Source organism: Epinephelus lanceolatus, chromosome 5 (genome assembly GCF_041903045.1).
Source record: "Epinephelus lanceolatus isolate andai-2023 chromosome 5, ASM4190304v1, whole genome shotgun sequence".
NCBI lineage: Eukaryota > Metazoa > Chordata > Actinopteri > Perciformes > Serranidae > Epinephelus > Epinephelus lanceolatus.
Window position 1 is genome coordinate 20637996 of NC_135738.1, and position 26022 is coordinate 20664017.

Sequence of the window (26022 nt, forward strand, 5' to 3'; positions counted from 1 at the left end):
CTATTGACTATCTGTTGCATGGAGAGTGATCACTAATTTACCTTTAAATAAATGAGCCAGGGTTATTTAAATTCCTGTATTTGTCACACAGAATGAAGTAGAAGTCATGGCAGTGTCAAATAAATAATGCCACTTGGTATCACTCATATGAATTATTAATAATTCGTAAGACTTGGGCTTTAAATGAAAAGCTATCTTGTTTGTCATCACTTTTTTTCCATCTTGAGAAGCTGGCTGACCCTTATGACACACACAGATAGCGTTAAAAACCACTACAGTCAGGGGCGTCGGTGGCTTGGTGGTAGAGCAGGCGCCCCATGTACAAGGCTACTGCCGCAGGGGCCCAGGTTCGAATCCAGCCTGTGGCCCTTTGCTGCATGTCACTCCCTCTCTCTCCCCCTCTCCCCCTTTCACACTTGTCTGTCCTATCAATTAAAGGCTTAAAAATGCCCAAAAAATATCTTTAAAAAAGACAAAAACACTACAGTCTAAACATCTGTCATTTCATACACTTTAATATCTGTTGCAAAAATATACTTTTACAGTGTACTGACTCTGAGGACACATGCACTGAAGATGTTCCTCAACATCACCATGAAAACATCCAGGAAAAGACGCTGTGTCAAACAGTCTATTCTTCGAGAAATCCTAAACTTTCCATTAATCTTTAATGGAAAGTTAGCTTTCCGAACAAACACTGTCAGTATTGTATGTCAGTGTAATAACATGCATAACTGACTCCTGCGCTGCAACTTTTAAACCTTAAATTATTAAACACAAATGAACCTGTGCAGTCAGACAACAGGAGCGCCGGTGACACAAGATGACACTTGTGTCAGTAGGTCCACCTGAACATCACTTATAAATACAGCAGCTTGGACGAGATGAGTCTCTTGAAAACACTCTCAAAATAAAAATAGTGCTTTGTTCAGTTTAGTGCTGTGCGCCTTCGTCTTCTTTGTAGGCGAAATAGACGGTGACAGGTCCAGCACTTGTCTGCACTGTTTCCTGAGCTCCCACCACCATCCAGCAACCAATGCCGTAGGCCAAACATGGGATGCCTGCAACAAAAGGACACAGTGGTTAAGTAGTATCTGTAGTGTTTCTAAATAAAATATAATCTGTATTTCATAGCAATAAGTTAGAGCATTAAATGTATCTACTGACCCAGATTAAGAGCTTTCAACATGGTGAAAAACTTGTCCTCAAAGTCCAGGTTCTGTGGCGGCGCTTTGGTACAGTGATACTTTATAAAGGGGAAGCAGCCTGTCCTCAGTATCTGATAGTTGGATCCCTGGACACTCCAGTTAAAGTTTGACAGTCCAAACTGGTCATTGTGAACGGAGCTGTAGCGGACACAGTATGAGGTCCACGGTGGGAGTTTCCGCTGCAGCAGGTGGCAGGTCAACACCTCTGAGGCAGCCGGCCGAGGGCCTGTCCTACCAAGTGTGCTCGGTAACAGGACGATCTTTAAAAAGATGCTGTGCACCTTCCTTAAAACCTCCTTCATGACTTGTGAGTGATTCACCTGCTGCTATTTATGTTTTAGCAGCTGGACTGCATGAAAATTACTCACAGACAGAGCTCTGACTGGACATAGATGAAATGTACCAACGTTTTTAAACCAGCTGATGCACAAAAGCAAACATGCTGTATCTACACGTCCTTCAAAGCAGCGCTGCACACAGGACAAGTTACATGAGCAGCTAATGTGAGCCAATGCTAGCAAACAGGACAGTCTCTGTTTGTGAGCTAAACAGTGATTCTGCTGAATATAATCCGCTACACAGAGCCACATGTCCGGATACACATGCTGAACACATACACTCAATTTATTCTTAACCAGTTCAGAGACCTGTGTAGAGAGAAGCTCTCCTTGCGCGTTAGCTTTCATTCTACGGTGTTAGCTCTGACCTGGTACTCCTGCTAAAGTCTTCCGACTGGAAACATAGCGCTGCACAGTCGTTCCTCCTCAACAGAACCACCGACTACTACTTGCATTTTATTTTTAATTGCTCACCTGTTCACCGGATGTTACTCATGTGTCCTGTGTGACCATTCATCTCACACTATTCTCACACCAGGCCAGCCTATGAAACAACAAAGGTTAAAATCAGAATCAGCTTCTTTAGTTTATCAATTTAGAAAAACTTCACACCACTTCAATATGTGTTTATGTAATGAATTACATGCTGGAGAAAATACTCCCCTCCCCTTCTTTTTATATTTACCATACTTATTGAAATATTGTAAGTATGATGAACTTGATTACAACAGTTGCTTCAAATAAACCCATTGCAATTTTTATTACCACTGACTCCAGTGGTAATAAGAGTTTTTGTTGGGCTCCTGACCGGCAGCCTCCTCCTTTAAGTACAAAATAGTCCACAAAAAGACAATGTTATGTTGAAATATTTCTAATTATTGTACAGTAGTCTGCAGGGGATCAGCACCATGGACAGCAGTCCACAAACGCCACAGCTACACCAAACTTTCTCCTGAACAGCCAGATGTAATACAGATAGTGGGCGACATAAAGCAAACACATAAAGTCAAGCAGTACATATTATGGGCTTTCAGATAAAAAGAAACACATATATATTGTATATGTAGAAATCTGGGTGGTTTGTGAGATATCAGCTATGTTTGATCTCTTCAAACCAGCTGAATACAGAGCACAGCAAAATGTGTGTGAATGCCAACATTCATAAATTCAACTAATCTGAAAGCAAATTACAGCCTTGCAGACGTTTACAATTTACAACTAACTCCTGAAAACAATATGACTATGAAGAACAATACATGACATTAATTATTACCTGTAGAAAAGCCTTTTGAAGTTGTGTCCCTTTGTCTGGATGTAGTAATGCAGGAGAAGACCCAGGCTGCATTTAGCCTTCTAGATCAACTAAACTATGCCACCTGATACCTGGATGAAATAAATAAAAACACATATATCCCTGATGCAAATGTGTGTATTTATTGCAAATAATCCATCTGCAATCTTGACATTAGTGGTTAATCTGCACTACTACTTAAATGTAAAACATGGAATAAAAAAAAAAAAATCAAATTCACAAATCACAATAAGTAATAGTAATAAACAGCCTACAACATTTGCAAGTTAGCACATAATTTCATAAAATTTCTGTGATAAAATAATAAATATTGTTAACTTACAGAAAAAGTCCTTTGGCCATCACCTTACAGCCAACATCAGTCACTTTCTCATCAACTGTAACATGTGGACACAGGTTTACAGAGACAATCCAGTAGGGAACATCTCACTAAACAATGTACTCAGTATACTCATCTACGTAGCACTAGAAATACTTGTGGGCACAAAGTCAAGATACTATGTAGTGTAAATACACTACATGTTGTAGTTTAAACACGTTCAATCTGTAGTTTCCAACAAAAAATAAAACAGTTTTATGTAATTTGAACGCATGAATACTTAATAATTTCATACATAAAGCCTACTGATTCCCAAGTGGAATTACCTTGTGCATAGTTTACTGTATGTCTTCAATAGTTGTCATTTTCCAATATGTAATAATATTCATGCAGTTAAAACAGATTAAGAAGCCATTTATTATAAAGGATCATGACAGATTCTGACAATGTTATTACAGGAATTTATTCAGATTTCTGTGTTTGATCAACACTGATTCATTTCCACGGTTCATGTGTTCATTGTGTGACTAGAAATTAAAGCTGGCATAGACATGATGACTTAACTCGGCGAGAATAAGTTTATTGGTGAAGCAGCTGTCTAAGCAGCAGCTTTATCCTCCACTGCTTGCATCTTGTTCTGAGCAGTCATCTGCAGCACGTCCTCTATGTCCTTGATCAGATCCTCAAAGAGAACAAAATATAAAATAAGTTAAATTGCTACACATTTTTATTCCCCATGAGAACAGTCTTTTATATGGAAATTTTCTAATGGTATTATAATATATTTTTAAGAGTTATTTGGTTTTCTATAGCAAAATCATTCCAGCTGATCAGAGCTCAACTCAAGATGCAAGTTTCATCATGATCCAGATGAGGAGGGATCGTTAAAGTCATTAACATGGTACCTTAAAATTGGTTTCTCCTTGCATTTTAGAGGGCGATATTTCCTGATGGATGACTGACAGATTCCGAGCAAAGGTCACCAGAGCTCCCTGGAGATCCTCTGAGACCGTTCTGTTAACGACACCCCAAACAAACGAGTTTGCTAATGTTCCCCACGTTGCCAGCTAAGAAACAATCACCTTGTTCATCTGATGGTGGTGGTTAAATGAAACTTTCAGCAGACAACATCTTCAGTCTTTGGGGGGATGAGCACAGCTTGATTTAACTGTTACAGCACTGTGTAAGCTAAAGGATTTGAGTGATAAATATGTTAAATAACCCTCTGCTTAACAACTTCTAGAGTTTGCAACAACACTTACAAAGCCAGAGGTGGCATCTTAATCCTCTAAAGAATTGTCTTTACTCTCAGTTTGGAGAAATATTTCATCCAACTAATCCTCTACGTTTTTTTTTCTTGTGCTTGTCTGCGAGCAGAGAGATGTAAAGCAAACCTAAATGTGCTTAGAATTATTTCCCCTGGTGATGAACCCTAAATGTCATTAACACTGTATATATATAAATTTTACGCAACAAAACATACTTACATCATTCCAATATTGCATCGCTCACTGCTGTCGTAAACAGCAAAGACAGTTCCTTGTTTCCTCTGAAAGGTAAGAGCCAAAAAACAAACAGTGAAAAGAAGAGCTCTGTCATCACTTACTGTAGATTAAAAGAATACTCCTCTGATTCAGCATTGCACTCTGATAACATTGTCGGACTTCTGATGTACAGTTACGATCAAGATGTAGCAGAGCAGAGATATCATCTATTTTACATTATTCTTTTTTGTCAATACATGGCGCCTACATTACCCACAATGCAACCTGACTACCAACAGTTCAACACAGTCTCACAGAAAAATGTGAAGTGGACACAACCACTTTAAAATGCATAACATGGTGGTGGGCGTGAAATGTATTTTATGAGCTGTCAACACCAGTGAGTCTGTTATGAATGCTTGCAGTTTGGTTGGGTTTACGTAAAGAAGAACACTTGGTTAGGTTTATAAAACAAAAAATACTTGGTTGAATTCAGAATAACATAACTACGGTTAAGATAACTATGTAGAGGACGCACTTACATATTTTGCGTAGTTAAGTACGTATGTAAAGTACTCCATGTTGTTACGTAAAGTCACATAACTACGTTGACTTTTGGTTTCACACGGGACACAAACAGTGGTCTCCTGGTTGGCAGTGCATGTGTGTTTGACCCCTCCCACCCACCCTATGCGGCCTTTTCGGTCTTTATACTAAATATGTGTGTCCACCACAACAAAAGATCCTCATCGTCTTTGCACTGGCATTGTTTTTGTGTCATTTTAAATAATCTAATTTCATGCCCATAACCAAGTAATGAGATGTTAAAAATTTGTGTCACTTTCACGTATTTCTGTGAAACCGGGCTGGACAGTTTGGTCAAATATTTTGGTGTGTTACGCTGGTAGCAGCGAATGAAGCCTCAACCTGCTAGCCTCAAGTAGAGATGAGGAGCAGGATAAAGAATTCTGGTGAGCTCACTTCTCTGGGAGTCCAAACCCCCAGATTTTTTTTGTTTCATTTTCAAACTTGTAGTCTTTAGACTCAACCGCCACTGACTAAAGTGACATCACTCGTGGCAACTTATTAGCGTTCATGCAGCTTTTACCATATGCAGTACTACTCCCTAAGACCTGTAATCACACTTTGATGGGTAAAGTCGAGCTCCACTTCCAATCAATTACAGATTAAGCTGCAAAAATGATTAAGACATAAGGATGATTCAAAGCCAAACTGAATTTTGAGGTTTTACCTTCATGTTAAATCCTATACCATGAGCCTTGCACACCATAAAGAACACATTATGGTATAACATGGAAAGGTTAGAGTGAAACAAGTGGCTCCCAATAACTGCATAACGCTTCACCACAGGAGGCTGAAAAAAAAGAAGAAGATAAAGACATAGCATGTTAGTGTCTGGTTGTTGTCATTAGTTTTTCTGTGAATCTAAAACAAGACAAAATCATTTTATGTTCATATTCTAAGTTTAAGTATAATACATGGTGGTGTGTGTAGAATGGGTAGAGTAGAGATGGCTGAACCCCATACACATGTCCTTAGGGTCACTGTTGAGTTTGGGGAGTGTGTGTGATTAGTAAACATGATGAGTGTGGGGCACATGTGGTAAACTGTTGGGCCTTTCTTAATTAACTGCGGGGAGGAACAATTAAGGTTTAGAAGACATGCCAAATACAAGATGAGCTTAATTGTACGATGCCAATCAAAGAAACCACAGTTTTGGGAGTGCAAGTGTTTTCATTCAATTTGGGACAAAAGCACTATACCGGATACACAAAAAGACTACTCAATGCACAATACATATCACCATAATAGAGGGGGTTCTGAGCATTTCAGTGTCATAAGTAACACTAGAGAGGTTGATTACTTAAAAGTGGCAGGGCTCAAGAGGATAAAAATGTTCCTGGTTCTTAGGCACCTTTGGGAGACAAAAAGAGCAGGCCTAAGCCCCTGTGGGCTCAGGAGATGGCCCATAACTTGCTGTGATGGGTGTGTGTTTGTGGTTGTCAAACACAGGACCCTCACACAACAATAAAAGTGTCCAACAGGGATTTAATTGTGTTTGTAATATGCAGCCCCCTAATGATGGCCACTGCTAAAGCCATTAACCACTGCGGTGGCTCAACTGCTGCACTGAAGCACCAGGCCACCGACTAAATGAATGTTTGATAAAATAATACAAGTCGCAGATTAACAAGCGTAAACTCAGGCATACTGCTAATAAAAGAACTCCATTGTTTAAGGCCTGGCACCAGGTTGATGAGGTGTTCAAGCATGCATACACATGCATAATGAAAATGGTATGAATTATTAATGTGTTGATTATTTAGGCTCATCTATCAAAATGATAATGAATTCAGCACCTAAACACCAATTGAGCTCAGTGCGTAATTACAGTATTTAGTTGTATTTAACAAAAATGAAGAGCAAAACATTGATCTATCTTTATGATTACAGTGGCGGTGTAATAATACCCTCTAAAGTCTCGGCTTGCTTTAGAACCGGCAGTTTCTTTCTTGTTAAGGACAATTTGGGACACTGCAAAAGCATGCGACTTTAAATATAGCACTTAAAATCGACCCTCTCATGTTTAAGAAAAATGTAACATTATCAAAACTGTCCTTATAAGCAAATATAAAATGGTACTTTGGCTACAATCTGGTGTTCACAGCATTTCTCTCTGACTGGCACTGGCACTTCTAAACAGCCGGTGCTGCAATTCAGCGTTCCTCCAGTCATCATCAGAAGCATCTGGGTCATGGCCAGCTGGTCACTGTATGTGAGGTCCAGATCAATAGCCCACACCTGCAAACATGACATCATGAACTCTGTGTCACAGCAGAGCAAAACAGACACTGTAAACTTAAATTCCAAATTAATCACAAAAAAATGGAACATCAAAGTATTTCACACAGCAATCCTCATAAAGAGTGGGGTCAGTACCTTTTAATCCTTACAATGTTATCCATGTTGAGAGGCAGCAGAAAGGAAAACACGGTTAATGGTGTGTGCTCAACAGATTTAGGTAATTCAGTTGTGGAATGACATGTGCACAAAGTAGATCCTTCCCAGCGTATTTGGATTCAGTGTGCCTTGGGCTAGTTTGTTTGGCGCAGGTCTGATGAGAAGCTAAGTTCAGATATGTATAGTAAATGGCATCATTATAAGTATATTAAGGGGTCAGGTATGGTCGTAGCCTTCTGCTTAAACAGGGCTAATTTTCCCAATAATAACCTAATAGCTATGCCCTCTCTTCAAAAGTGGCAAATAAATCACCAGTGAAGGAGTTGTTAATAACTAAGTGGCAGTCGGCTGCCTCCTTTTGCTGTTCCTATTTGTCAAAGTAAACGCTCCTGCCACTGAATGCAAATCGCTGCCTGTCTCAACCCCGCAGTCGCTGTAACCTGAGCACTTTATCTCCACTAACACATGAACATCTGACCATATACAGTACTTATAGGCCACATTTATTTATTTGTAATAAATTCAAATATATTGTGAAACATAGGTCACAGTCAAGGGCTGCAACTAACTTTTATTTCTATTATCGATTAATCTGACAAGTAGTTTCTTGAATAATCTTTTTTTTTCCTCAATGAAAAGTCAGTAAAATAGTGAAAAATGCTTATCAAATTTTTCAAGGTGATGTCTTCAGATGTCTTATTTTGTTCAAAAACTCAAAGATATTCAGTTTACAACGACACAAGAAAAGGAAAATCAGCAAATCTTCACATTTGAGAGGCTGGAATCAGAGATGGTTTGCATTTTTGTTTGAAAAATAAAATGATTAATCAGTCATCATAATTGTTGCCGATTTGATTTTTTGTCAGTAGAATTACTGATAAATAACAGATTGTCAAATTCAAAGTATAATAATGTACAGACTTCAAAAGGGTTGTGCAATACAAAAACATATTTCACAACACTTTCAATGAAACACTTGAAGAAATACCCCAAATAATAAATAATAAATTAAAATACAATAGTGACTAAATGTTTATGATAGAATTATTTCAGGCAACACGACCTACTGTTGGTAACCTGGAACAGTTTTCCAGTTGGGTCTGTCATGATAATTACATTATCGACTTATGAAGGTCAGCAAAAATTCATCATGTCCATATATCGTAAAATTTTGACCTTGTGTTTACATGTGTTTGTGTACATAAGAGTGTCACTAACATTTTAGCATGATGACGCCAGAATGATGCCAGTAGGGTTTTTACGACCATTACAAGATTTGGGTGCCTAAGATGAATGAACAGCAAAAAAAAAACCCAGCTTAGACAAGTTTTGCTGTCATTTCTGGTCAAATTAAAAGTTCATTGCTCTTTGAAAAGCTGTACTTACATTATTATGCTGTTAAATTATCATTTTATCAAAGGCATAAAATGGTTTTAAAATGACAATAATATAATTTATCATAATTATTTCTGGGGCAATTTCATCCAAATAAAGGCTGCATATGATTTGTAATTGCATGAGTAAGTATTCTAAATTCAACATTTTGACTAAGCTTTGAAACTGAATGAAGGCTGCATGTACATGAGAATGACATTAAAATACAGCAAATGCATGAAGTGTTATAAACAGCACAATCAAAACAACTGCAAGCTGTGTACATTCACGTTTAACATACGTTCAGCAGTATGTCCTTCACTCTGCCACCTTTATCATCAGAGGTACAGCAGCTACCACTGGATAGATGCTCCTCTCTATGCATCAGGTTGATACCTGAGCCCGAGTGATGGACACACTCCACCGTGGCATTCACTCGACTCACTAAAAATCATACTCCAATGTCTCATTGTCGCTCTTAACAAAGCCGTGGGAAATGCAAGCCTGGATTGTACCTGTTTTCTATTGCCTTGCATTTTCATTAAAAACCCTGATGCTGCAGCTGGGGCCCCACCGCTCCACAATGTGAGGAAAGACTGCAAGGGCAAACATATGTGACCCACTTCTTCCCATCAAATAAAGTAGGCAGCTTTTAGCAACAGGTTTGAATCTAAATTGATGTTTAAATCCAGACAGGTTTGCCCATGTGACTCTCTTCTGTCTGAGCTCTGTGTGTGTGGGGAGATGGTTAAGAATCTGTCTTTAATGCTCCTGCCTCCATTGAAGCACAGGCTGTTTATAGTCTGTTCTTAATTATGCTGTCAGTGAATCCCATTCAATTTTGGGTCAACACTCAAACTGAAAATTAATTTTGAGGCTGTCATTATATTATTCTGAACAGTCAAAGAAAGGACGGCTTCAGTCGCTATGATACATTTCAGAAATGGCATTTTCTGATTTTAATGGTGACCGAAATGACAATATAGTGACTAGATTAATTCCTGAAATGTAAGAAATACTGTCAGATATTTTTTTCCCTTAAAGTGAATACAATACAGTGAAATCCACAGTCCATGTTAAGACCACTGACAAATATATTTCTGCATTTTGAGACTTAAAGGAGCCAAGACTATTAATACACTGAAATAGAAGTTCACTTAAATGCAGAATATTTAAAGTTTTAGGATACAAGCTGCATTCTCTGAATACTGCATTGCTCACACTGTGTTAACATCTCATCCATAGGAGACCACCCTCTAGTGGCAAGCATGTCCTTAACTAGTGTCTACTCTGAATCCATTTGTTATACTGAGTATACATTATGAATGCAAACATACATAAAGCTTCGACAGCGAAGAGAAACACAAAAAACAGAAGAGATGTACTGAAATGCTCTGAATAAGAGGAAGATGTATTGCTACCTGATTGATATTTAATGAAAGAAAAAAAAGCTGAACACATTCAGTGTCCTTTTTCATGTCCTTTTGTAAAACTGTAAAGCAGCTCTGGTGCTTTCTCCACTGTTTTGCAGGTTTAGTATTTTATAGACCATGTTATAAACAAAGCATTTCATTTTACAGCTCTGGATCAATAAGCAGTCAATGCAGCCACATGTTAGGAGCAGAGGTTAAACCATCATAAACCAGCCCATTTCCAATATCATAAATCAAGAAGGTTTCAACAAAACTTAATCCTGACAAATGAGATAAGGCTTCGACGGTGCCTCGCTATAATAACAGGACAGATTTCGGCAGACCACTGCAGGTAAGCAGCTGGGGGTTAAACACTGACAGGGCATCCCCGTGAAGCTGCCAAATCACTTTAGAATGACCTTTTGTCTGAAAGATAGGTGCCTCTGAATTTCTCGGCACTGTGAGGTTAAAGGGCAAGCCTTAAATGGTGAAATCAGTGTATCGACACGACAAGACCTGACAGTTTATTAGATGGCCTTGTGACACATTTGGTCTCTGTGCCCACTGTTTGCCTTGCCTGTTTTCCAAATCCCAGGGGAGCAGTAGGGAGACACCTATCTGCTCATATGGATCCCTGATCCAGCCTAAAAATTGATCTGCTTCACTAGTATCGTGAAATAGAGAGCTATGACACCACCCACGACCATATTTATCGTGCTAGCATGAGCTAAGGCCCTTTCTTGCCCCGCCTATGTCTCACCTTTTGCTCCATGGTGTTGCAGTTCAGAAAGGTTGCCAGGTCCACGGAGACATAACCTACAATAAGGCGCTGTAGACAGGCCTGGCCCACATGCGTGCAAATGGATTGCAAGGTCTCTGGGTGTACAGAGGTCTGAGGAACAGTGGAGCCTATAGCTTCCAGTTGACAGGAGCCGTGAAGCTGGTCTCCACAGGACAGCATGGTCACCTCACCCCCGGGCTCCAGCAGCAGATCCACTGTCAGACAGGTGACACTGTCTGAAGGGGGGTAGGCCTCCACCACACCGCCTGGACACACAATAAAAGCGGATGAATGGCTACAGTACACAGACAACGAAAAGTTATCGATGTTACGGCACTTGAAACTCTCCCAGCAGCTGTTTAACAACCAAAAAGAGTAACAAGAAAATTATTAAACTTGTCAGGTCACATCGGCAACATCTGGGATCTAGGAAGGACATAGGAAATGACTGCCTATTCCAAACGGTTGTATTTGCAGGTGAATAGCATTCAGTGTCTGACAATAGGTATCTGACCTTGCCTGAGGAAGGTCTTCAGGAAGCAGGCCCAGTTGGGATAGCAGGAGGTTTTAGCAGGCCGGGCGTAACGGGCAAGCCACTCTGGGATTTCATCTAAATATCTAAGCAGTATGGACCTCTGCGGAAAGAAAGTGAAGATGCATACATTAGGAATCAACTGAAAATGAGCTCCTGACAGATCTGACATTATGCATGTTTGTTAATTCAAATACACGCCAATAACAAGCTCAGGCTACTTTATTTTGTCCCATTATCAAAGCTTTCTAGGTGTCGACTACATTATTGGAAATGCCCTTGTGTTATCCGGATGACTCCAGTGACTGCTTGTTATCCTTGAGACCTTTGGTGGCTGCTTCAATTTCTGGGCGAGTGTCTGATGGATACTGCGGGAGGGTCTATCTGTGAGTGACAGCCTATTATCAGAAGGCCTCAGGAGTCTAATGGCTTTAACTCACAGCCACACAGACAGCACCTGCCCTCAATAACAACTCTTTCCACTGGGCAGCTGATGAATGCCTAAGCTAACCCCATCTATCTGGGGATCAATCAGGGCTTGACTGGGATCAATATCACTCGTTTCTGTAACTAGGAAATGCCATAATGGTTTCACCACTTAATTACGCTGTTAATTTCTAACTTTTGTTTTAGGTGTCTCTTTAACAGTTTGGCAACTCAAGTACACTGTTTCCTCTGAAAAATGTTGAAAAATAAAGTCAACAATGACTCCACTAAACCTTTAGCTGTCATTTTATACCATATATATTGTGTATTAAAGCGACAATTGAATGCTTATGTGGACTGTATGAAGAGTCCAAGTGCTGATTTTAAATACAGGGTTCTGTATGTAATAACGTCTGTGTATGACCATTAGAAAGGAATTTAATTTGGTCATACACAATAACATTTTTGAAACCTGTGCGAGAGACGGCTAAATTCTGAATGGAAATAATGTCTTTGTTCTTTTATCGTTCTATCTAGAGCGTTACTTTGTTTTGAGTATATGCTGTCTGGCTTCACTGGAGACAGGACTGGAGATTATGCTGTTGATATTCCAGTCATGTAGCAGCCATCATCATATTCAAGTACTGTAAGAGGCGAGGTCAAATGCTACACAGTGATTCCCCCTATACAAACCATAAAGCACACAATGGTGCGGCAAAAAGTGTAAGGGAACGGTTGTCATTTTCAACGGAAGAGCAAGCTCACCCCAGGACTTTGCCTATGCAGTTCACAGAAACAGCAGGACAGGGGGAAAAGAAAGAGAGGTATTTTGCAATAAATTATTTGGACTTAAACTGCGTACAGTACCCCGTGATAGGATTCAGGCTTTGCTTGGTGTCCACATAAAGCTGAGCAATCTGGTCATAAATAAAACAGATGTTGCCCTGCCTCTTTGATTGCCATTCCATCTCTCCATTACGTAGTGAAACAACTGAGAAGTCACAGCAAGTCTCGGTAATATTTGGATATAATCAGACTAGTCATACATTTAATATGAATATTTATTTTCTGAATCACTGTCCTACCAATGCTTCAACCTCAATCTATAACAGCACATGACTAATTTCATGCATCATACTGATATGAATCAAACATTAAGTCGCTCTCCTGTTATCACATTCTCCTTATCCCTGGTTGAATTTTAACATCTTCGCACAAGGACAGCAACCTTTCCTCTCTTAAAGACTGCATAAAAAGCACTTTCACCTTCAGTGAAATGAAAGCAAACATAAAGCATAAACACTTATACACCATGGAAAATATTCACCATCTTGTTAAGGTAAATTCAGGTGAGTTATGTTAACGCGGAACATTATATATTTAAACTCCTCCATGCAAACACAGACTGCACAATATTTAGACAGAAAACATCTGCACAAAACGTCCCCGCACCTCTTCAGTGGTAGTGATTATCAAATGACCCATTTCGTTGACAAACTTAACCTAAATAAGGTGTTGCTCAAGATCTGTTTGTACACAGCGTGACAAAAAGAAATACTCCATCTGTTGACGCTATTAGGTGTAATTTTTACCCTCTTGTGCCTAATGATCCATATGCAAGCTGTGTGAGCGCTTAAGTGTGTGTGTGGCCCCCTTCAGGCGTTGCATGGGTGCAGATCTACATGTCTTTAACCTCTCTCTGTGTAAATGCTAAAAGAGGCCCGGGGGCTTTCTGCAGGCTGAAACATTGTGCTGGAGGCTGTGGGCCCCACATTATTCAGAGAAGCGCGCTCATCTCCTAGACCTCTGTGGAAGCACCTCTAGTGTGGCTGCGATCCCTCCTCCTTCTTGTTGTTGTACCCTTTTAGGCTCTCTTTTACATCGCCAGAAGGGATCTGATTGTTGGTATTATTCTAAAAGACCACATGGTATTCTTGTGAGTCAGACTTCTTCATGCTGAGCCCTTCAGAACAAGCAATAATTACAAAAATATGCACGCAGTCTGTGTAGACGGAGGCCAAGTTTACTCTATAATCCTCTCTCTACTTTTACAGTGATTATAAAGGGCATGAGACACTCCACTGAATTGTAAAACATACTTGTATAATACACACTTCAATCAACACTTATTTGTTATTTTTTTTGGTAAACAATGATCTTAGTGTTATTCTTGGTAATTCTGAATAAATATTTAAAATGCTTCATTTGATAATTTGTGTTTCATTAATAATTAATTAAATTGCGACTATTTTCGTAAACATAGCTTTAAACATCTATTGCTTAAATGCTTGCAAATATTCAGTATCTATCCTGTTCACCAGCTGTCACCGCTGTTGCAATTAGGTCTACTTCTTTTCACCAAAGTGCTACGATAATGAGCGTTATATCTCAAAATGTACTGCCATGTTTAAACATCCATCTACAGTTTCTGCTGTGAGGAGAGGATTGCACTGATATAAAATATTCATATGTTTCTATCTAATCAACAACATTGTTCTGTAATCTTTCAGCATATAGAGCCAAATTGCTATCTTCAATATACACGAGTACAACAGCAGAAGGACGATGTAGTACATTTAAGGGGCTAATACATTTTAGGGGAAAACAATGTCATAAGAAAAAAAGCATGCAATGAGGAGCACAGGATGTGGGCTTTGCTTTGATTAAAAGAGCAAGGTGTAGAATAAAGGCCAGTTAAAGTGTTGTGTCCATATGGCCCAGAAGCCCCGAGGCTGTCGGCCTACACTGGGGGCCTCGGCACTCTTCCCTCTCCATGGGACCCCAGCTGGTGAAACAAACCCCATTTACTTTCCTGTGCTGCCTCAGCCACCATTATGGACCTTGGCTGTGGCTCAGCCACTCTCTGCCATAATTAACAGCACCAATGCCACAACAATTACAGCCCCGCACTGCACATACACTATGAATCAAAGAACGAGCTAATAGGAACAAAACAGAGTGAGCCATAAGAAGCTTGAGATGACTGCTGTTCTTTCAAATGGAATAAAAAGTAAAATCGTTGTGCTCCAAGCCCACAATCATTAGCCTGTAATTAGTTTACACAAAGCTCCCAGTTAAATGGCAAAATACGGTAATTAACACATGACAGAAAATCAAAGGCTACTTTGTAAGCATATGAGAAATAAGAGCCAGGGGCTCAAAAGCTGTGTACAGATTGCATCTGTACTAAATGAATAGTTTACCAATGATTAAGTGCATTTCATTTGTTTTGAATAGGTCTGAGATTAAACCTGAATTTATTTTTTGATGAGAAAGCAAATGTTTAAATTTAATAGAACAACTACAGTGTCACACCTCTAACATAACACATGGTATTAGTACTAAAATGGTATAATTACAAATGGCTCAGACCAGTCCAGTGAGTGTTATGGACAGACAGAGACAGAAAGCTCAATGTTGTAATGCTGGAGCAGCAGATCAAAGCATAAACATCAGCTGCAAACAAGGATTACATTATTTAGTGTCATTTGTACTCTGATATACTTTCAAGGCATTTGTAATATTAATTATATCAGCTGTGAATCTGTGCGACATTAATCTGCACAATAGTTTTAAAAAATATAACCAAAAAAGAAATGCTCTTTTGACCAGAGTGTCTGCACTGTGATTTAATTGTCACTGTCAGTTGAGTTTTGGACAGGCTTTTGTTCTCCCCAACGCACCGACACTAGTTGATGTGTGTTTCCTCAGAGAATGGATAATGGCTGTGTGTATAAACAGATATTTTTATCTATTGATTTAATGTTCTGTGGCTATGTGGGCGATGCTCAAAATACTGTACTACAGGGACCAGCATTGTGACTGTTACCCCACTCTTAGCTAAATGATGGCATCTCTCTGACCCCACTGTGACCTTTTCTTCACTCAATGACAGAAGTGAATCTAGCCCCTTATTTTTAAAGCTGTCTCGTCTCAACAATGAGCACAATCTCCATTTTAATATCTAGCTGTTACTGTAATGTTATCTGTTAAGTATCTAGTTGTTACCATGTTAACTTTAAATGGCCGATCCCTCATTGGTATGTGTGTAATAATAATAGCAATAAACTTTATTTGTATTGCACTTTTGTAAAACCAGTGCTTTGGAGGGAGCCATAAAAGCAAGACATAATAGTAAAAAACATCAATTTAGGGAGAAGTAATAAGGGAAATAAATAAAAATAATAAAAAAGCAAACCAAAATTCAAGCAAATTCAATAAAGCACTGCATAAAAGTAAGTGTATAAAATGTCCTTTAAGAAGTGGTTCTATAGTTTATGGCAGGGAGGGAGTGACGTAATCCTCTGAATTACCTGAATCCACTCTGTGTTCCATAGCTCAGGACCGTAACGATGGCATTCCTGTAGGGCCCAGTTATAGCAGCTAAGATGGCATACATCACAGTATGCTGTGCCACGGCCACTGTGCTCAGAGTCCATCTTAAAGAGCCAGCGCTGCACATCAGTGTTTTGGGTCATGAGCTCAGCCAGTGTTTCATGGAGCTAAACCAAAGGAGAGATGTGTGAATTACAAAATAAATAATATCATTAGTTACAAATAAAAGTAAAAATGTATTCTGTGTACAGGCAGTGATAAAATCCCTCCTGCTGTAATGGTGTATGCATTTGTGTTTTTAATCTCTGACCTGGTTTAGCGAGTAGATGTCTCCTTGACCAGGCGGCACATCAACCTCTGCCCCGGCGAAGATCCTCCTCCCTCCCGACTTGGTGCTGTAGAGCTGTGCAATAGCCGGTTCTGGAGCCAGGATTGGCACTCCGAGCTCGTCAGCCACTGCCAGGTCATCCACATGCGCCACTCCACCCACAATATAGGCCTGCTTCCCCTGGATCAGGTTCCTGATGCGCTTCAGGGTGCGTGGACTGTACTTTAGCAGCGTGGACAGGCACATGTTACGGGTCTGGAAGAGGGGGAGAAAAAAAAAAAGATTTCTGCTGGAGATAAGAGTTCTAAGTGTGTCTTCCAAGGGTTGTTTCTTGACCTGATTTATCACTGTGTACACACAACAGATCTATTATTGTAATAGCCAGCAGGGTTTTAACCTCTCCTGTATTCCAGCAGGTTGAATTGATAAAAGCTGCCTGTGGGAGTCCTCCCCTATCCTTCACATCTTTAATGTGTGCTAGCAATGAGCTCCTTGGGAATATAACTAATTACTTCACATCTGTATTTATTTGATCCACATGGAATTATCCCTTCTGTCACTGGCAGAATGCGCTGCCAGCCATGGGTAGCAGTGATTCATCTCAGCAACACGTCTGGCACAGTTTAACAACAAAACAGCGGGAAAATCAATAGAAAGAAATGAAGAAGACCATGTCATGTTGCACATTCAATCTAGCGCAAAAGGATGTAAAAAGATGGATAGAATGGCTGGATGTAAAAAGACAATATAACAACACCTTCATTTTATTGTGTTGAGGTAATCAAAACAAGTCAGAATGTCTGAAAATGCAGCAGTTAGGTGGAATAAACCGTTAATAAAACCAACAAAATGGAATTTAATTATTTACTGAACACCAGCTAGAGACCGTTGCATGTATTTTAATTAAGTATAACTTAATATAGCTTTGGTGTGTTTACTTCAAAATAACACTGATGTTTAATTTCAAAAGTACTAAATGGGGATGAAAAATATTAAACAGTGTAACTCTAACAAGACAACTGTATAATAACAATCTCCTGTAGTACCCTCTAGAGGAGAACTCACAAACTACACATGCTTGTAGCATCTCTACACAACAGTCTCTACAGTGAACTCGGAGATCCTGCTGTAACATTAAGCGCACTCAATCAACTAGTTTACATTTGCGCACACAAAATGTGGATGTGATTGACCTTACTGAGAAATAATCTACAGTCTCCGGTGTGATGATGATAAAGCGTCTGACACAGGAGGAAGAGGCCTGAGTGGTACCGTCCTCCACTGTGGCTCCATCACACTTGAGGAGGCTGGTGTAATAGTGCAAAATATCGTCCCCCAGGTGCCTCGGACATACGTAGATCACCTCCACATTTTCATCTTAAAGTATACAAAGACAACAAGAAGTTTACAGTGACGTGCACAAAGAAAAGTAACGTGCATGTGGCGGTGAGGCTGTGAAAAGCTCCTACCTCTAATATCACACAGTCTGCCTATTTGGATGTTCTGTAGGACGTCGAATCCCCTCAAGCTCACTCGCTGGCTGTGAGAGTATCCTGTCAGAACAAGGTCACAAAAGTCTGCACAACACTTTCACAGAGAGATTGATATCATCTCTAATTGGCTTCATTAAAAAATGTGTAGCTCCGTACAAGTACCCTCAGATGTGCACGCTGCTAGACTTGGCGGTGGGGTAGTTAAGTCTAATCACACAGTAGCGCAATCTGATGATTAATTTAGCTTAATAACTAGCAGGTGCAGTGTCTGTCATGTGCTGGGAGTCCTGTTGCACCATGTCCAGCCACCGCTGAGCTACATCCAGTGGTACCTCCAGGATTTTATTCTATGTCTGTCTGGATTTCTGCCTGAGAGAGAATCCTCAACTGAATCAAGGTAATTAAATGATTGGATTCATGCTAATTAACAACAATGGGGTTCAACTTTCTAATTATCCTTGCTCACACAGCACTCTCTGTAGCCACCCCAAGTGCAAATAAAGCATTCCATCTGCTAGTAATTAGGCTTAATAATTTTAGACAATCGCTCAATGATTTACAATGCACATGCCTGATTACAGTCTAAATGTGAGTGCCATGGTGAAATTAGAACAAGAACGGATCATAGCTTGCACTCTATGTCTAGTGCAAAAACACAGCAGCTTCTTCCTCGTGTGTGTGAGTGTGTGTGTGTTTTTTGCAAAGCAATAAAATAAGACCTTTGTGCCTCTTGCAAATATTCAACATAATGGCTTTTCATTTGCTTAATCTGCAAATTAAATGGCGATTGAGACTAAATTGTTCAGTTCCCTGGCATGGGGACTGTCATCATCCTGTGAGTGCTTTCCTGCAGAGAGTCATTTGAACGAGACAGAGTGCCTCCACCAGGGCCACAGACTGGGGCAGCAGCAGAGTGGTGAGACAGGGGATGACTGCTGCTAGATCAGATGTGCATGTGTGTGTGTGCGTGTGTGTGTGTGTGTGTGTGTGCATGTGTGCGCGTGTGTGTGCAGCAGGCAGAGAAAGCTACCTAATGAAGGGATGTGGATAATGGTCCTCTTGGAGGACTGGATGTGTTTCCAGTTGGCTGCCAGATGCTGGGGATGGAGAAAAGGAGTGATCAGAGAGGGGACTGCTTGGACGCGTCACACGCACACACACACACACACACACACACACACACACACACACACACACAAATCATCACTGCATAGCTAAAACACATCAAGCCAATCTCTCTCTGGGCTAACAGAAGCAAACCAAGCATAAAATACCACCTTAATTAAATTAAGCGTTTACTTTAGAAACATCTTCTCACAATTAATTCAATCAGCAAGGTACATGATGCTACTGCCAGGGGAAGATTAGCAGGCTTAATTAACAGGGTATGAATGTTTAAAGAGTGAGAACATACATTTAGTGCATGTATACACACACACAGTGATGTTAAAACTAAATGAACTCGTAGGCACTAATTAATATTGTGTCAGCGGCGTTCTAAAAGATGTTCAGCCCAGATGACAGCACAGACATGACATCTACGCTGAATGGGGAAAAATTTACAGAACATTATACATCTAGGAAAACTGTGCTGTCATACCACTCCCTCCAAGAGCTAAATAGACGTAGATTTTTATTTCTTGGGTTGAGGATTGTAAGGTTCTGCTATGGTGGAAAGAAGGTAGAAATAATGTTGGTCTTCACAGCTTAATAAGGCATATCCCCCCAGAAAATCTAAAATTTCTAAAGTAAGACATTTTTAAATCTACTATCTATAATATTATATCTATTTACAGAATGTCATTACATATTTAGCTACTGTTACATGTATCATAATTAACTGTTGGTAGGACTGGGTACCTTCTGTGTCCTTGATCTCCAGCCCTCATAATCACTGTTTCTCCATTTGTCTTCTTTTGCTATCAGTGTGGCTGCAGTTTTACTTTCTTCATCTGTCTCACTCTTTCTCTCTGCTGTTCATCTAACTCCTCCTGTTTTATGTTGTCTTGCTTCTCTCTGATGTTTTCCTCTGTTCGTTTGTCTCACTGCTCCCCTCTGCTGTTCTGTGTTTCTGTTACTCTCAAAGCAGAAGTACTAAAACAGCACATTTTAAAGTTACACACCAAGATTAATGTCCCTGCGTTTTTATTGACATGGCATTGCCACATCTCTGTGTTACTTTTACAATCATTTACTCAGAGTAGTACATGAAGGATGTTGCTCAAACACAGATTTTGACTGGCTCTCCGTGAAACACTGGCATTTTTGACTGAATGGAATATAGAACTTAATTGTGACAAGCTGAAATGTAGAAAATATTTTCCTTTTAGCCTAAATAATGTTTTAAAACACTGAACTTGTTGTTTTTTCACAGATTATGCAGATAATTTTGACAATAAATGATAATACATCAAATGGAACCATGTACATCCACATTTGAGATTTGTCTTATTTAACTTAATCTAAAATAACGAATAAAAGTCTGACTCTTATTTTGAAAAAATGGGAAAAAAAGAGAAACAAATGCAAGCTCTTAAAAGGTGAGAGAGCAATATTAAATAAGAGGGAGAGAAAGTGAGAAAGCACACATTGGATATAAGCAACATCACCTGGGCTCTGCTGCGGTAATTCTCCAGTTGTGTGAAACGTCGGGCCTGAAGGGCCTTCCTGACACGGCGCATCTGAGTGCGCATCAGCCATGAGATAGTGATGGTACCTGCCGCCCACTTGTGCCGGCAGTGGCGCAGGTAGGCTGTCCGGGCTAAGCAGCGCCTCCAGCAGGACTGGATGTGGATGGCAGCTGCCTCAATGCCTCCCTCTCCCTTGTAGCGCTGACCTGGGCATAAAACCAGATCCGATACCTCCTCCCAGTTTTCAAGCACTGAGAGGAGGCTGATCACTGGAGGAGCCTTTCTCCAAACACTATCCCAACCATGCCCAAACTCCACTAGCTGTTCCCCGCTCACTCTGGCTAGAGGCACGGCAAAGTCCCTCAGCAGCTTTTGAAGGGCCTCCAGAGCATCCTCCACACTGCTCCAGCAAAAACTGAAGCTCTGCTTGAAGTGACAGAAATCTGTCGCAAGTGGGTTTATCCGTCCCTTTATGATGGTAAAGGGATACTTGCTGATGTTTACTGGAACTTGCACAGGTAGATTCTACAGAACACAGAGAGACAAGTGAGAGGCAACCAACCAAGACTTTATTTATACAATTAAAGGAATTAAAATGTCTTAGATCACCTTCTCTTTCTTGATTTTATTTAACATCTATTTAAAACGATTACAGTATTCTCACCTGAGGGCTTTTAGGACTAAGACCATTGGTTCCTTGCATCATGCCACTGTGGTCCATGCTCTTGGAGGTCGTGGAGGGAGGCGGTGTCTTGGTGGTCCAGAGGGGTGTTCTTTCACAAATGGATCTGGTTTCTGTTTCCCATTTCAGCTGCTTGTGACACCTGGACTTCGAGCTTATCAGACCTGAAGTCACAAACAGACAAGCTTGACTGTACTCTATCACTGATCAGTCAGTGGCAAACAGTCATTAGTGTCAAATCAAGTGGCAGCTGTTCCTACAACAACAGAGTCACTAAAGGGTTTAAACTAAAAAACAATCAAAACAATGAGAGAAATGGCAAGAGAGCAAAACAGAAGACAAAATGCATAATTGCCTAAAAGCCAAATCAAAATATTGGACTGCCACAATATTTCCAAGTGCAACAGACCTGTCTTAGAAGAATATGAATCCTCTCTGGGGTGAAGAGAGGCAGCCTTGTGCTGGATCGACATGCTAAGCAAATCTGTATCTGGCAATGATGAAAAGGAAAATAAAATCAACTTTAAACACATTGTGATTGTTCATTAAAGTTTCAGACACAAACAATCAGTGAGCATTTGTCTGCATTATAACAGAGGTAAGATGTTGAAGATGAGGTGGTGCAATGTCTGTTTACCTGTCCCCATGTCTTCTTCAGGCATTGCCAGGCTATGACGGCCCTTTGGTTCAATGGCCGGAAGATTCTTCACAGGGCGAGTGATCATTCTGTGATGTTTTGCCTTAACAGAATATTTTTATAGGATCAGAGGTTGTACGTCTGATATAAATTAAATAAAAGTTGTTGCCCCCAGTCAAAGAAGGCTGGCCCTAAGCACTTGTTTAATCAAATGTTTTTCTTCAGTAAATATATTTTGTTTTTCTTGAGATATTGTTTTAAGTATATCAGGTGACCAACCATTAATAAGACTCGCAGCAGCTTCGATTTAAGATAAAAATAACTTTCTAGCAGAACATGTATAAAGGAGAAGCCTGGGATAGCCTACATGATTACAAACAATGGATTTCCTGTATTCATTAAGAATTTAGGAGAGCCATAAAACTGGCACTGACAAAGTTGTAAACTGTCCTGTAACCAATCTAACCCTACATCAATTAATCACAAAGTAGCCAATTATGGGTTTATTGTAAAACACTATGACTCACACCAATTCTGTTCTGCTAAACATTTTAATACACACTACCATATCGTAATAAAATTAAAAGTAGATGATTTAATGGCCTAGTTTACTATGAACAGATTCAAATGTGTCATTACTCATAAAACACAAAGTTTGTGCTGCTGATCCTCCAGACTTGTCACCTAATGTCCTCTCTTTCGTTCTCCTCAGACCACTGAGCTCTCTGACAGACCACAGGTAGTAGCCAGGTGCTGGGAGAATCTCCCCTCAAAGGCACACATCTGCTTCAGATGGGGTTGGGAAAAGGTGGCACCTTTTTGTAAAATTGCTAAAATGCAAAAGCTAATTTCCTGGCATGGGTACGGAGAGGAGAAGAGCTGGCCTGAGTTGCAGGAGGAGGCAGCAGGCAGAGAGCCAGTGGTTAGCAGTTGGGGAAGCTACGGCTGTCTTATTGGCATGCTGGACCAGGTACCCACTTCTGTCCTGAGACAGCTGTAAACCAGTAGCCCATAGCACAGCAATCAGGCGCCTGTTTCTTTAGAAGAATGCTGATGTGCTGCAATCTGCTGCTTTCCGCTTTCTGCAGCCAGCGCTTCCATCTCTCCTATATCAGAGTGACAGTCTTGGCCGCTATTTCTCATGTCAGGTATAGATTACCAAAAACATATTGGAAAAGAAAGTGTGTAAAATATATCTAAAACTAATGCCGACCTTTGCAAAGATTAATTTGTTTGCTGTGACAAGTGCTGGCTGTCACCACTGAGCCAAATGACCTTTATGTCACTGTCTCTCTGAGCATGAGACTTGAAGCATCTATTAATGCAGACCTGTACCATCACTCTTTACTCCAGCATAAAGTGTCTGTTGTGGGAATTAAGGGAGTGAGCATCAGGGGAAGGAACAATGATATCCAATTCATCTTAGTTGTAGCAGAAATTCTTGTAATGCTTTCTAATCAAACCTTTCCTGAGGCATGGGCTGTATGTTACAATTAATATCAACAAAGACTCAAGACACGGGAATCAATTTCTCACAGTGCAAAGCAAATAACTGGAGGACATAACATTATTCTGATTATAGTTTATTATTACAGTTGACTGTAGTCTTTTCCAGCAGTCAGACTGAAGTGTGATGAGAAAATCTGCTCCATAACTAAGAAAGCAAAAATGCCATGTGTAGCCGGCTCTCTGCAGCAAATAAAAAGTTAAAAATCTCCTGGGTGTTGAGTTTTACAAAGCCACAGTTAAATTAACTGTCGCCCACTCCGTGATTGTTCTGTATGCTACTCAATCTGGCAACAAATTGCAGTACATAATTACGGGAGGAAAGAAATCAACCATCACCTTGATTCCATAAAGAGTCTGAAAGGCTTTAGGGCTGATTTTAGTCACGAAGACTTTTCATAGTGTTTACTTTCAACCTGCACAATACATCACAATGAGGTACTGACACAAATGTCACTAAGTATACCTTTAACATTATTTCTAGCTATAATTAAATTGAAAATACTTCTTATGATACTGATGGCCCAAAACCACACTTGATTTTAACAGCACCATAACAAACCCCTCTGTAAAGTATTGTTTCTATGGAAAACATTTATGGAATAATCATCATCATCATCATCTACAGCTGAAGTTATACTAATCTACATTTATAGTCAGATTACTTACTGCATTATTTGTGCTCCTCGTGTGGACATCAGGGAGTGATATCCCAAATTTCTGGTGCATAATGGCTCTGTTGATTGGGTGAGCAGGGTTACACAGCAAACGCATGGTTAACGCTGACTTGTGCTGAAGGAGACGGATAGAGAAAAGGCTTCAAAACTTTAAATTAGAAATATCAAAAATTGAAATGTATGTGTAATTCTGCTAAATGTGGTTTCCTTTTGTCTTAGGTGCTACCCTATCCCATGCTGGCATAGTTGAATTTCTAACTAACCTACCAACAGTATTGTATTATATTACCAAGTTAAAAAAGGAGTTTCTTTTCTGAACATAAAAATAATCTACCTTTTCCCCAGGTGAAGCCCCTGGAAGGTCTTCCCTTTGTGGACGCACATCTTGGATACTCTCCAGAGCTGGTTTCCTGTGTAATATCTCGATTTCAGACTCACAATACCCATCACCATAATTTATGCAAACATATTTCTTAAGTGTTCTAACAATGAGATGGTAAAGGACACTGTCCCCACTGTAGACAGTTATTTAGTAATACCGCATGTAAACTTCTCCTCACTTACCATTTGGGAATCTGCTTCTTTTTTTGTAAGTCTTCAATTGCTGGAAGAACCAGCAGCTCATTGGTCACTGTTTTCAGATAATCCTCTGCATGCCTCTATTCACAATGAAAGACAAAGAAGTTGTCCATTAAGTTACTTTTGTCTGATGTACATGCAATATTATGATTATCAGTGCTTGTTCTGCATGAAGCATCCTTACCCTGATGCTACTCTCTGTCTTGTCAATGGCAGCATCCAAAGTTTGAATGTCCAGTGTTTTTCCCTCCTCATCGATAGTGATGTTCTTGAGACTACATCTGAGTTTTCTCAAATCGTCTTGAACCTGTAATACAATGGTCTGTGATGTACATACAACCTTGACCCTTAGTCCCTTTATGGGATCTCATACACTGCGTGACTTCGTGACAAAATTCTCGATATTAATGTTTGTATTTCTACCATAAGGAGTGCTATGAAAAGCCTGTGACCAAATACAGAGTGAGGTAAATTAACATTTGAGGTGAGCAACACATGCTTTAGTTTATCTAAATTTCTTTCTAGAGGTTTAAAAGATTAAGAATTATTAGGCTTAAAGTTCATGAAACATTTAGCTACTGTCTGCATTGTGGTCATATGTTAACTTAGCCAACTTGTTAACTTGAGCTAACTGCGAAATTAGCTAGCTAGCAATTAGCTAAAGCCTAGCGCTGAGTAGGCTATTATCTAGTAAAGTAACGTTAGGTTAAGACAGCCATTACCTGAAAGAAAACTTCTCCCAATTTCTCTACATTTTTAAGCGTGTCAGACATTTTTTTGTAAAATTATAATAATAGTTATAATTTGACTCAAACATATGTCACAATATCATAATGACGACATGTAATAGCTAACGTTAACTACTGTAAGCAATAAGCTAACCACTCATCAATCAAAGGCCTTCAAACAGTACTTGTCACCATGACAACGAGAAGTTGACCAGTTGTGTTTGCTTCCCCGAGTACGAACTGTCAGACAGTCCATCCA

At 39.8% G+C, this 26022-nt stretch overlaps 2 protein-coding genes across 2 annotated transcripts; both read right to left on the reverse strand.

Moving 5' to 3' along the window:
• Positions 1-497: 497 nt before the first annotated feature.
• c5h15orf61 (chromosome 5 C15orf61 homolog) lies at positions 498-1951 on the reverse strand. Its single transcript, XM_033635679.2, has 2 exons — positions 1168-1951; positions 498-1061 (listed from the first exon to the last, which is right to left on the reverse strand). The coding sequence occupies exons 1-2, from the start codon at positions 1508-1510 to the stop codon at positions 934-936; spliced, it is 471 nt and encodes a 156-aa protein (XP_033491570.1). The 5' UTR covers positions 1511-1951; the 3' UTR covers positions 498-933.
• A 1673-nt stretch (positions 1952-3624) lies between these two features.
• iqch (IQ motif containing H) lies at positions 3625-25914 on the reverse strand. The gene is made up of 21 exons (XM_033635199.2): positions 25758-25914; positions 25220-25342; positions 25021-25115; positions 24791-24866; positions 24449-24571; positions 22274-22376; positions 22046-22126; positions 21619-21800; positions 20934-21479; positions 19355-19421; positions 18301-18384; positions 18030-18208; positions 16814-17086; positions 16482-16670; positions 11725-11845; positions 11190-11476; positions 7326-7484; positions 5914-6036; positions 4665-4726; positions 4083-4191; positions 3625-3859 (listed from the first exon to the last, which is right to left on the reverse strand). The coding sequence occupies exons 1-21, from the start codon at positions 25806-25808 to the stop codon at positions 3776-3778; spliced, it is 3117 nt and encodes a 1038-aa protein (XP_033491090.2). The 5' UTR covers positions 25809-25914; the 3' UTR covers positions 3625-3775.
• Positions 25915-26022: the final 108 nt, after the last annotated feature.